Here is a 13,552-nt window from a genome sequence, read left to right as displayed (position 1 = left end):
CGCAGCCTCCTCCCGAGTCCTCCGTCCAGTGGCTGTTTCGGACAAAACCTTGACACCACGCTGTTCTGGCACTTGCCTAAGGGCAACCAGCCAAACCAAGCCCGTCGTTGTGAAAAGGGTGAGCAACGGAACAGCGGGCATCTTCGCACAAGAAAATTTCCTTTTCTATGTTTCTCGACTCGTTGCTAATATAGAAGCAAAGCCAGCGTCACTGTCCCTGTCTAAATGGCATCTTTATGGTGGGGACAGGAGCAAGACTTCTCAAGTACGGAATGCCAACAATCGTGCTTGCACCGAGTCCTCAACATGATTCAAAAGTGGCCATACCCGACATTTGGCATCATCGCATCTTCTCGTCACAAAGCAAGTCCTGCCACGATCCTTTTTGTTTTTCCTGCACGTTTTCCCATGTCAGGGGCATCTGGTAAGATCCAACATTCTTGCAATGGTACTCCGTACTCGGTGCAAAATTGAAGGGGGCAGAGGCTCCCACAAATAACCCAAAAATAGCGCCAGCGGATTTCCCCGTGGAGCCTCGCAACCTAGTCCTTCAAAATGGCTGGTCCATCGCATTTGGCCGAGTGGCATTCTGTGGAGTCGGCCCGCAACCCTGATGCGTGTCACTTGCTCGTGGCCATCAGTCGCGAGAGCAGACGGCAAGACCTTACAAGTCACCTCTTGCAAGAGATGCGCTGTAAGCGATAGACGCCATGGGGAAGCTGCTCTTGAAACAAGTTTGTCAAATCTCGGGTGGCTCCCAAAAAGTGTCTTGTCAGGGTCATGTGACCCATCGGCAAATTTCACTCGGAAGAAGGCACCTTTGAGTTGGAGCTCTATGATAGCATACTCCAGTAGTTAGAGAGAAAAATCATCTTCAAGGCGCATCTCCTTTCCAACTCTCCAGATTCCTGACTAAATGACAGTTGAGACTAGAATTTATCCAAAGGCAATGGGCAAGGCTCGCCCCGGGACACCACAGACGAGCAATAACTACTTACGTACCAATGCTGATCAAGTAAGACAAGGTCGGCTGTCCCAAACTCAAGTATTTCCCCGGGCTTGGCGACTTGCCACTGTAGACAGACGATATTTCCAGGCCTCTTCCCGTGTTTGAACGTTGGGGTACTGTTGACTTATCGACAGCCCGATGAAGGACCCAACGGAGGAGAACAATAAAGCCGCGTAACGATATATGAAGAAAAACTTGACCATCCGAGGAATGAGATTGGGGGCAAGCACTTTCCTGGGAGCCTTTGAAAAGCCGCGATCCAGAAACGACCACCTGTAAATAGTGATATTTGCATTCCCGATGAGACTTGAGACCTCGCCCAGGCAGTGTTTACAAAATTGTAGGACGAAATAATCTGCTTCATGATAGCTGCGTGAAGGCCGGCATGACGCTTCGCCTGATGAACCAGCGCAATCGCTGCAACAATCCAGAGCATTGGATGATGTTTTAGGAAACTTGCCGGTCTAGGCACGGCTGTTTGAACAAAGCTTGTGTAAACAAATGGGACGTCCGGCGAGAAATTGCCCTGCCCCGGTTGCTTCGGCCATTTTACATGCTGCAAACTGGACGTTCTGATCAGCTGCAAATTCGGCTTCAACTTCCTGTTCTATTCTATGACCGCCTAGTCTCAAATGGGCCCAGATCATGGATGTCATGCAATACACCCATCTCCTTTCATCTACTTCGTCTTCATACAAGTCCCTAGCAATATTGCAGGCGAGACGCCATATCGGCGCAGAAGGGAAGCCACTATGCTGTCGTCTGAGGAAATAGTTCCTTGGGAGTGGTTGACATGACAGACTGTCCAACAAGTAGGACGCTCTCTCGCGCTTCGTCGCATCGAAAGGATTTACGCATTTGGTGACTTGATGGCAGTATTGCACGGCGCGAAATCTGTCTCGAGATGCCGTGAGCTGGAAGCCACGGGGCGGCCGGACTGGGGCTCGCACGACCGAGATATGCATACTCAAGTACGGAGCAGTAAAGTATAGTATGTGTGCTCTGTGCTCCGAACTCCGTGCTCCGTACTCCAAGTCAGATTCATTATTCGTTCAAACGATGAGGGATCGAGGTTCGCCACGGGTGGGTATAAGGCAGGCAGACAGACCCTCGAGGTCACGTCGCCGATGACCCGGAAAGGGAATGCAGGCCAGCATGTTCCAGTAGGAAAAAAAGAAGCTCCAGATGATCGGAACGCTCACAAGCGCAGACAACCACAACGGCCGTGCCACGCGCGTTTCAAAGGCCAAGCGGTGGCATTCACATGCATAAAAGGAAAAACAAGATGGGCTCCATTCTCCACGCACACTGGCCCCAGCCGTGGTCAAAATTGGACATGGGCCGATGGGGTCTTTACGCGCATGAAATGATGATGAAATGATGAATGAGAAGAGTCTCGCCAGGCCAAGCCAGGAAGAGGAAGGACAGGGACAGGCAGGGCTGGGATTTCGGCGAGGGCACCTGTACTCCGTACTACTACTACGGAGCAGCTACTAGTATGGGTATGACGACGTATGGCCATGAGTCTATGGACATGACCATGTCCCTCTCGTCCATTCCAAGTCGCATCTCCCCAAGTGACTTGATGAAACGGGAGCACTCCGGAGTCTGGACTCTGGACTGATGAATGTTCGGATGGTGAAACCGGCTCGGCTCCATGACCCGTCACCCGTGCGCCAAAGTAAGTTGCGATTGAATCTCGAGACAGGGCAATGCCGCGTCTCCCAACAAAGAGCCAAAGCGCATGCTCTGTGGTCTGTGGTCCGCGGTCTGTGGTCTGTGGTCCAGTGCTTCCGGCCGTGGTTTCTTACTCATCAAGTTTAATTTATTTTTGCCTGCTTCCAGTACCAAAAGTGTTGGATAACGGGATATGGACCTTGCAACTTGGCCAGCCGGCGTTTGTCGGGGTCGCGAGCAACACATTCCTGCCGGCGACCGTCGTCTGGTTCAGGCGCGTATCTGCCAAGTCAAGTCACGTCGGTCTCTCATTGACCGGCAGCCACCGAGTCGTGAATCGACGAAATGTGAGCCTGTTGTCGACCTTGTTACCTTCCAAGTTGGCGTCTCATTTTCGCTGCGCTGCGCCGTGCCGCTGCCCAGTGCCAGGCGTCATCCGCACAGTCCTCTCACGGTGCCTTCCCCTCTGGAGTCTGGACAACCGTTCGACTGGGCGGGGCGGGGCAGCTTGGCACACTCGCCGGCGCAGGCTTCAGCGCCATCCATCCTCCATTCAGCAGCCCGTGCCTGAATGTTCCTCGCTACCAGGCGCCACGCGCAGGGGCTGGCTGCTTCCCTGGGCGCACTGTGCAGCGTTCATGTCCTTTCATTGCTTGGCGGACCCCCATCCGTGTCCAGAAGCGTGCTAGTGCTTGGTTGAAGGCTCCCTGGCACAGCCAATCAGCGTCGAGAGGCTCCGATGCGATGCGCGAAGTGTACTGTGCACAACTGTGCACTTGCACTGCTAGTAGAAGAACCCCCTCGCTCAGGGACGCTCGACTCGGGACGGAGGGACGAGGAAGCCGTGCCCCCTTCCGCCTCCAGTCTCCAGTCTGGCCACGTCCGCTTGGGTGAGACCTCCGATTTGCCTCGTTTTCCATCCTTCCGCCGTGCGTTGCGCCTTTCGTTGCCTTGACTTGATCCGACCAACCTCGGCCTCTCCCGAAGCCTTCATCTGCTTCTCGATATCGAGGCGCAGAGTATACCGCCCCTCGTCCTCCTCGTCCTCCTCGTCCTCCTCTTCTTGCTCCTCTCCTCCTTCGGTCTATCAAGTCGCCTGGGTCGATCATGTCTTTCGTTTGAACCCCCAAAACCTTCTTTTCGTCGTTTGCTTTCCTTGTCCAGGAGCCAGTCTCTCTGTCTACTTTCGTTACCTCGCGACATTTGCTTCCGATCTGTCGATTGCTGTTCCGCTTCCCGCTCAACGACAAGCGACGGGCCTACGCTGCTAATTCCAGTGTTACGTATCTTGTTGTTCATACTCTATTCGCTGCGCCGCTTCGAGATTCGTCGAGACTCAGCCGTCGTATTCTGAGGCCTTGGTTGATTGCATCCAGCGTTTACCGCGGTCCGCAAACAAATCCCACGTCGCTCGACACATCTTTGCCATCCTCCCCCGCCCCCGAAATGATTGGCCAAACACCCTACATCATTGCAAAGGACTTGGCAGAGGTAGATGAGAGTATGTCCTCAAACGTCATGGTCCACTGTATCGCTGCACATGTACGCTGACGTCTCCTTCTCAGTCCTCAATCGCCGCAGCCTCAACCGACGAGATGGTTATTGTGTTCAGTGCGACGACACGTCCAAACTCAAGTGCCCATCCTGCGCCGAGGGCCAAAGTTGTCAGTTTACCGTACCCGTCAACTGCTCACAATGCCCAAAGTCAATCTGTGTAGGAGACGAGTCTCCGGGCAACGGAGCCGGCAAGGGCACAGGCGATAGTAGCAAGGACAGCAGTGGCCCCAGCGCAGCGCCGATTGCAGGAGGCGTCGTCGGTGGCATCGCCGCCATAGCCATTATCACGTTCCTCATTTGGAGATTTGTCATCAAACCGAAGCGAGCTTCGAACCCTCATCATTCCGTCTACGAGACTCGAGCCAACCCTGCCCGTCACATCGAAAAGGACGATGCCTCGAGAATGACACGTCGCTCGTCAACCCACACGGTTCATTCCATTGCTTCCACGGTTCTGACCCGAGCATCCAATATTATCCAGATTGCGTATATCCCTGGTGTCACCAACCGCGCTACGCCAACCTCACCCACCGTCCTGGTGCCTCCTGTACCCCCGATCCCGATACAGCACTCTGAAGGCAGCCATGCTAGCAGCCAGGATGAACAGCACTTCTTCGTGCCCGGCAACCTTCGAGACTCGACCTACTCGGGCATATCATCCTTCTCCGACCGCACCTCTTACGCACCTCGATCTAGTATCGCCTCTACAATCTACGGCAAGCAGGCTCAGGTCCAAACACCGGCCCAGACAGGCATGCGGGCCAAGCCTACCGTCGTCAGCGTTAAGTCCGCTGGCACAAGCGCTTCTGGTACGCCTCCCGTACCTGCCATTGACTTTGAGAGATTCGGTAGCGGTCGGCCCCACAGCGGTGCAAGCAACTTCAGCGTCGGCTCAACATATCTTAACAACGCAAACACTGCTCAACATGGGCGTGCCCAGGTCGTCAAGCTTGGCAGTGGGTTGAAGAAGATTGAAATTTCTTCCAGGTCCGATGCCAGCGTCTCGTCAACATCTCTAGTGTCTGCTACTTCGTCCAAGGATAGCTCAGGTGCCATCCCCATTCTCAACGAGTCCCCGTCAAACGACCAAGGGCCATTCTCGGACCCACCAGAGCGGAAGGTCAATGCCATCTGCACTCCTACTCTAGGAGCTGTCATGGAGGAAGCTGAAGAGCGTCGTGGTGTCGACAATATCAACAGACCCAGCTCTGGGGATCGCGGTCGAAGTCCCTTTAGCGATGAGCACGCCACCAGGGAATGATGGCCTGGGCTCAGGTTTTGAAGCAAGAACAATTTATACGCCTTTGGTGAAATATTTTAACCCATCTCCACGTCATCTATCAACTATACATATTCTTATCGGATTGATGATTCGGGCGGACTCGATTATGTTTTTATATTCTTGTAGCGGGACGGACATTTTAGGTTACGAAGGGTACGGCGCTAACTGGGTATATGCTTGACTGGGAAGGGACTGAAAGAAGGGCAAATCAAAGCTAGTCAGTGCTTCATCTCCTACCATGTGTGCTGGGTTATTTCTTTGGAATAGAAATGATTGTCACTTGTGCGGAGACGCCAGCCACCTTTTTGAACAACGCGTAGGGTGTGTTCCAGTGTGCCCTTTCCGCCGGGTCATTGGTTGGACAGGTGGTGATCAAGATGATGGCGCCGACACTGAGCAGACGCGCGTGTTGCCAATGCATTGTGCTGTACATGATGGATATTTGGTGCTGGCCACGTCGTGGTCGGCCGGGCAAGTTGGAGGGTGTGCGAGCGGCGAGCTCGTCAAGCGCATCGTCACTCGCATCGTCACTCGAGGGCAGGCGGGCAGGCTGGCGGACAGGTTGATGGCGTTGGTGAGCGGATTGGCAGTCTGACGAGAACCTGGATGGTCGGAAGATGCAGGCTTGGGGCGGAAGAAGCGATTGACGCCACGGAGTGGTTGTTTATTGGGCTTGTCCGCATGTTGGCGGCGGAGAAGGAGCTGGTCAGTGACGGCGCCGCTGCTCCTTCGCACGCGCGCAGGTTTCGGCGGGAGTCGGCCACCACCACACCACCAACCAGTACGGGTTCGGAGTACGGAGTACGGCGTACGGCGTACGGAACAGATGGGATAAATGGGCTCAGTGCCACGCGGTTTCCTGCCTGCCCTTGTTCCTTAATTGCGGAGAGTGGGTGGGTTCCTTGGTCCGCATTTGTAGCTGATCAAAGTCGGGTGTCGAGGAAGCACCGCGCGACTACGGCCACAACCACGACAGGCCGTAGCCTACCGCCACCGCCACCGCCGGCACTTGTGGCATGGGAGGGCTCACACAACACAATGTGACAGAAGGTCGGCCGGGAAAATGAACGGCGAGGCCCGGAATTGGGTGTGGATGGCTTAGGAAGCTACCGGGCCGGTCAGAGCGCCGCAAAGCAATAACGTTGACAGAGCCTGCTCCAAAAGTGAGCAATGTTGGAATTGGCGTAGAGCCGGCTGCGAATAGAGTTGGCCAAGTTTGCGGAGTTCGTCTCTGTACGGGTTGTGGACGGCCAGCGGGTGTTCCCTATGCCTTCTTCTTCTTTTTGGCATCACCATCTTCTTTCGCAAACTCTGTCGACATGTAGCGGCAGCCCGAGGTGCCGAGAAAATATACAAGTAAAACCCGGACCCCGGGTGAGCTGCAGGTTGATTGATAGTTGACTCTGGGTTGCCGGGCTGGAACTACTGCTCCGTCCGTACGGAGTACGCTGCGGGGGAGGCACGAGTGCCCAGATATGTAGTACTATTGCCCATGCTTGTGAAGTGCAAGTACGGAGTAGTAAGACATGATCTTCAGTCGAAGGCATCCACAACGGCATATCTACCGGTAATGCAGTGTTGGCACCCTGTTCCTAGGATTGATACTTACTCGGCCAAACAGATGACGCAAAATGCCTACTTCTCCTTCAGAAGCACAAGAATTAAGCCTGGTGAATTGGGGACAGTAGAGATGTGCAGTTTCGCACACATGGCGCTTGGAAAAGTAACAGTTGGTAAACATGTTGCGCATATTGTCTGGTGTCTGAATCTTGGCATCAGCGCTGCTTGCGACATGATTAGAGCAGAGCGGGAGCGCTAATCGGGCGCTTCAGAGTGTCCTTGTCCTGCATAGCTCAGTGTGGTGAAGCACAAGGAGACATGCCGGCTCTGGATATGACACTTGGAAATACTGAATCGAGTATTGGTCTGGATGCGGGATTGGCATCGGTGGACAACAATTTTGACATGCAGTGGTACACGTATGTAGTACTGGTTGGCCCATAACTGGACAGCCTCGATGATACTGCCGATGCTCGAATCCAGATGAAGAGCCATGGTTCGCGCCAAGTTCGCTGCCAGTTGTGTCTTTGTGCTTTGGCATGGAGCTTGGTGCCAAATGTGTACGTAGTATAGATCCAACCAGGGGGGGGCGAAAATCCTTGGTAAATAAATACATCTCGGCAGTATAGAGCGGCATTAATCTTGCTCCTCCGTGGCAGGGGTATCCATGATTGAGATGCCGGCCGCGTGCAGACAGGGTTCGGCTTCACATCTCTTTGCGCACACAGAGTGCCCAGGACATGGTTACTTTGTCCGCAATAGGATGTCTGCAAAAAAAAACAAGTTACCAGCCGCCTCTGGCGTTTCAAAGATGCGTTTTGGCCGCCAGGTTGAGACGGCGTCTAGAGGCCCAGATGACTTAAAAAAAAAAAAAAAAAAAAAAAAAAAAAAGGGCAGAAACTAGAGCACAGTTCGGCACCACTTGTGGGTGTCCAAAGTGGGAGGCGACAGCTGTCTGCCACCTGCCACCTGCCTGCCACACCCGCCACCCGCCACCCGCCCGAGAACCCCGAGCAAAATACGGAGTACGGAGTAACCTGTCCCGTTTCCGAATAGCTACCTAAGCCCCACAAGCGTGACCCAGGAAGCATGTGAACCGTCGCTCGTCTAGCGTCGTCTTGTACATTGTACATGAACAGCTGCAAATCTCCTGCGTACTGTACCTATGCCCCTCCTTGGCCTTGGCCCTTCTAATTTACTATTTGCCGCTTGATGGATGGGCCGTCGTGGCCGACGAGTTGCTGCGGGTATTATTGATAGGGACAAGGGGGATGTGAAAAACTAAAACAACGAGAAAAAAAAAAGGTAAATTCAGCAGCTAAAATCATCACGTCTGCGAAATGCCAGCCTCGTCTGCCTGCTCAAGTAGTCAAGTTGCGTATTATTATATGCTGCATGCGTCGCATGGTCCCTCTCCGTCTAGTCCGCAGGAGCGTCCCCGCCACTTAAGTACCTTGAACAATGGAAACCTCCCTGGGCGGCCCAACGAGAAGTGACCACGTCCGAAAATCGAGTCACTGGCCCAAACAATTACCCCCTCCCCCCCTTTTCCAATCCCTCATTTCTTGCTCGGCGCTCAGACAGGAAGCGTGTTCTATTTGTAATACTAGCTGTAAGCTGCTAGCTCAAGTTGGTCAGTCCTCTGGGGGTTGCATTGGGTGCATTGGGTGCATTGGGTGCACTGGTTGCACGCCTCTCCGTTTCTCTTTCTCCTTTCCTCTCCCTTCACAAGCGTTCACATGCTGCGTTGGCGGCGTGAATTCACGATGCCATCGGAGCCGGCGGCCCCTCCCGGCCGTCAAAGTCCAAGCCTCGTTCTAACTTCTCGCTCTCCATCTCGCATAGTAGCCAACGGCATTCGTTCCAAGTCGTAAGTGGGCTGAGCCTCTTGTCCCGTCACCTGTGAAAAGGTACCAAATTGTGCGACACGAAGCTGCTGCCTCGCCAAGCCTCAATTGTATTTTTCCCTGTCAATCATCATGTCTTTCGATATATTCTACCTCGGCTACTAGGCTGTTGTCCTCTTGCGCATCTCTGTCCCATCCAAGGAGCAGGGAGAAACTGAAATATCCAAATTCTTCAACTCAAGACAGGTCAAATAACCGTCTACATCAACCATCCGTCGTCTCGCATTGTGCAAATCTGCTGCCCGATGCTCTTCTTCCATCCAGTTTCCTGCTCTTTTTCTTCCCGCGAGGGCAAGCAATTCTGTGAACATCAGGGGATAGGTCTTGTCCTCGTGCCAATGTCGAGGGAGTCTCAAGTTGAGACCCGTGTAGCGAGAAAACATACGTAAAAACAACCACAAGAGTAGAATTAGGAGGAAGTGTAGTCAACTCGTGGGATAAGATTGTGTGCCGATAACAAGGACGAGTGCATGCGACCCCGGGGCAAAACTCATATTCCAACAACCCTTGTTTCCTCATTTGCGATGAGTGACGGAAACCGCTCAGGCCTGGCATAACAGAAAACTATTCTTGAAAGTAAGGCCAGCCCGCCATCCTTCTGTCATTATTCCTCGATGCCTCAACATGGCACGTAAGAAAATGACAAATCGACTTTGTAAAAGCACCACGGGAAAAAAAATGTGGTTCAAGATACTGAAGCAGCTCGAGGCGGAAAAACATGTCCTCTCCTCACATCGGCTTTCGAAGATAATCGCGACGCCATCATTAAGACCAACAAATCATGGCAGAAGCAATTGCAAATGTCGTCAAAATAACCTAGCGCCCCAGAATATGCCTCTTTTTTTTATTCATACGCCATTCGCCGATTCAGGTGATGTCGCTCGTTCGTTGCCGGGATATTGCATCATCAAGTGGGAAAACATGACAGGAACACCTAACCATCAGTCGCTTAAAATTGATTGCATTCCTCCTCTCTTCGGCGGGCCATGTCCTTCAAGACGGAGTCTTGAATGGATTGTTCGTTTTTTGAATTTGTGTTTTTCGTTTTCATAATCCCAGAGGGGGTCGTTGTTGTTGTCGTCGAGAGGAAGCAATTGATGGTATATAGCTTCCATTCGAGACACAAGCAGGACCGAAGGAAAAAAAAATTGCTTCACCTCCCCTCACCAGCCAGCACCCGTCTCAGATGCTGCGTGCACAAAGCCGGATATCGTGAAAAACATTCGCGCTCATAATACAACGCATTTCTTGCTCTTTTCGCCGTCCTTGCTGCGCCGGTATCTCGTTGTCTCGCGCTCACGCCCCCCAATGTCACCATTGCCTGTACGTGAGCGGCCGCTCGAGCCACCCGCCGGACGAGACGCTTGTTGCCGCTGTCGACGCAAGTTCCTGACCACATCGTAGAAGGCCTTTTCGACGTTGATGCAGTTCTTTGCAGATGCTTCAACAAATTCGCACCCCAATTCCCTGGACAGTGCGTGCCCTTCCTGTGTAGATACCTCACGCTCCGTTACTCTGTCGCTCTTGTTGCCCACCAGCATGATGGGCACTGGCATCTGAGGGCTCGCAGCGGAGAGGGGTGAGCCGGGGTACGACGGCGAAGATGCACATGATTCTTTGACGCGCTGGATCTGGTGGTGGAACCTTTTGATGCGAGTGAACGAGGAGCGGGATGAAATGCTGTAGACGAGGACAAAACCTTCGCCGTCGCGAATCCATTGGTCGCGCAAAGCTGTGTATTCTTCCTGTCCAGCGGTATCGAGGACTTCCAGCATGCAGGGTTGGCCATCTATGACCACCTGTTTGCGATATGAATCTTCAATCGTCGGGTCGTACTGTCACGAGGCAGCATCAGCTTGCGAGGCTCAGAACAGGAGGATTAGCTTCCCCGCCTCGCCCTCCACCTTTGGACGGCGAAGGTCGCAGGGACATTGGGCTTCAGACTCACGGTTTCGACAAAATGCTGCAGACACAGTTGGATTGTCAGGGCCGTCTTTCCTACACCACCATCGCCCAACACAACCAGCTTGTAAAGCACCATGCGGCCCGCCATGCTGGGCAAGAGTTTGAGCTGTGCGCCGACAGGCTAGTCGAGGAGAGGAGGTGCGGAGGAGATGATGCACTCGTCCTTGACAGGACAGACGTTCGGTCAGGAGGCAAGCAAGGTGGTCGTCCAAGGGCAGCTCGGTGTTGCAACAAGAGGCCGCGACGGGACAGCAGCGTGGTGATTGTGCGGCTCGACGCCAATGGGACAGAGCAGAGGGATGGTCGGGTCAAAGATGTTGGCTCCAGCCCTCAGCACAAGACTCCCGTAAGATGTTGCTGAGGCGTTTTGCCTGCGGTGGGAGCACTTGAGCTGCTGGCTGGACTCTCGGGTGGGCAGAGGGTCGAGTGGAGTCGGTGGGCGAGCGGGTCATGCCTGCTGCTTTCTAAAGTTGCATGGAGAAGTCCGTACTCCGTACCCCGTAGAGGCGCAACGACAGAGCCCAGTGCCCCTGCCACTGCCACTGCCACTTGACTTGACTGCCAGCCTGGGCCAGTTGGCAGTGAGCATGGTTCCATGTTGGCACTCGGTGCCGTCCGGAGTACTTGTACATGTACATGTTACAGAGCGGCCGTGGGCGGCCGATAGGAGCACGGGCGGCCATCGGCCGCGGACGCACTGGCTGCTCAAGTGGCCACCAAGATAGATTGATAGGTTCGCAGCCAAGGTGCACAGGGAACCACGCGCGTGCACGGCCAGTTGCTGGAGGACATGCTCAGCTTGCCGGGGATGGTCCGGGGCTGTCCAAGGCTGATCTGATACAACATACTCCGTACAGATGAAGGGCTGAGCCCGTGGACGAAGCATAGAGACGAGACCGGCGCTCCAAGGTTGAATGGGACCATGATTGGCGGGCCCGACAGCATGTACGTTGAACTGTACGGAGTATATTGGAAATAATATGGGCCGCAAGCGAGCACAGTACCAGCAGTCCGTGGCTGCCAACTTTCCATATGACATGCGTATTACAAAAGTCGCCGCGTACAGAGTATACTGCAAGAAGGATGAAGCAAAAACATTGCCATGCCATTCTGATGCTCAGGCTCACCTCGACTATTCGACCGACGTGAACGGCAACACTGGCAGGCCATGGCTCCGCCAGGAGGCGGTTGGGGGTCGGAGGAGGGCCTGGCTAGCGTTCCTCAACTCGACTACCCAGTGGAGCAGCAGCTTGACCTTTTGCGGTTCTGCCGTCGCCTCTCTCAGACAACCAGCCAGAGATACCTGGTCGAACCAGGTACGGAGTACGGTGTTGGCCATGACCGTCGCTGGAAGGGGTCTCGAGCGGCCAAGCGGGTCGCCCTTTGACGAGAGTAACTTATAACGGGGCAGATACAATTGCACTGCAAACTAGCGCGCAGGCGTGGTGATGGTCATGGTCTTTGTTGCTTTTGCTGTGCGTTGACCAGGAGGAGCCCTCCAATGGTTGATGGGGCAATACTCCGTAGTGTCCGAGGCAACTTGAACACCGCGATGCTGTGCGGGCCAGACTGACCTAGCCAGGTTGCTCGAGTAAAGATAAGTCCCAAGTCCCAGAGTATGGAAGTACGCGCAATGCCGACCCTGCGTGCCCAATCGCTGCCATGTCCAGTCATTGCGAGTCGATTAGTCAGCCATAGCTCCTGGAATTCGCATGGGCAATCAGAGTCTGTGACGGCGATGAAATGACACAGAGATTGTCATTCTTCGAGGTAACGTGTCCCAGGTTACCAAACTGCTGGGATGGCCAATCGGTGCCGGCTTGAGCTGTCATCATCAGCATCGCAGATTGCACTCGACGCAACTGGCCCAGAATATGAAGCATGCGTACTCTCCGTACGCAGTACAAAATGCCTTGATTGGAACAGCAACCAACGCCACCACCTATTATTGTTCTTCGAATGGCGAGGCTGCATGTTCGTTTAGCAGGCGGGTCCAGGGACACAAAACAGAGGCGGCCTACCAATTTTCACCGTCAAGCACCAAGCATCCACGTCTCTCCGCACTGCGGACGTCGATCTACGTGGTAGTCACAATCTTGACCCCGGCCTAGCCTAGCCGGCAGCCTCTTGTACGGAACAAACACCAAGTTCACATGAGCCATGGATGGCCCGAGCAAGCACATGTGCGGGTCTTTGGCTGTTTGAGCATCCCCCGGCCCCCCCCCCCCGACCATTCGTTGTTTGCTGCGTCGATGCTAGTTACGTACTCCGTACGGAGTTGGATATTATGGATTTTGGTGGTTGGTAACCCCGAACTCTGGTACACCTCGGTGGGCTGTAGTGAGGAAAAGCAAGCAGAATGACTCTCAGCAACCCAGAGAAAGGCAAGAGGGCGAGATTGATGAGGAAAGAAAACCAGAACACAGATACAAGCAAGCAATCGTACAAGCCACCAAGGAAACGAGTCTCACTGAACTTCCGTGCCGCCTTGGAAACCAAAGAGAAAGAAAAGAAAAGATGGGGAGATAGAGCAACAAAGGAGGGGAAAAAAGTATTTCGTCGGCATAGTAGGGAAGGAGCGTTAAACCACTCCTG

General features: G+C 53.9%; 2 protein-coding genes across 2 annotated transcripts; one reads left to right on the top strand and one right to left on the bottom strand.

Moving 5' to 3' along the window:
* Nucleotides 1–4,132: 4,132 nt before the first annotated feature.
* On the top strand, nt 4,133–5,504 carry MAM_05620 (Membrane anchor Opy2; the record flags this gene model as incomplete). The annotated part of the gene is made up of 2 exons (XM_040824418.1): nt 4,133–4,187; nt 4,252–5,504. 2 exons carry the CDS (start codon nt 4,133–4,135, stop codon nt 5,502–5,504), a joined length of 1,308 nt encoding a protein of 435 aa, XP_040677743.1.
* Nucleotides 5,505–10,221: 4,717 nt separating this feature from the next.
* MAM_05619 (ras-like GTPase Ras2) lies at nt 10,222–11,045 on the bottom strand (the record flags this gene model as incomplete). The annotated part of the gene is made up of 2 exons (XM_040824417.1): nt 10,222–10,827; nt 10,941–11,045. 2 exons carry the CDS (start codon nt 11,043–11,045, stop codon nt 10,222–10,224), a joined length of 711 nt encoding a protein of 236 aa, XP_040677742.1.
* Nucleotides 11,046–13,552: the final 2,507 nt, after the last annotated feature.

The sequence above is a fragment of the Metarhizium album genome (genome assembly GCF_000804445.1).
Source record: "Metarhizium album ARSEF 1941 chromosome Unknown scaffold_14, whole genome shotgun sequence".
Taxonomy (NCBI): domain Eukaryota; kingdom Fungi; phylum Ascomycota; class Sordariomycetes; order Hypocreales; family Clavicipitaceae; genus Metarhizium; species Metarhizium album.
The sequence above is the reverse complement of the archived record's forward strand: the minus strand, read 5'-3'. Positions and strand labels throughout refer to the sequence as shown.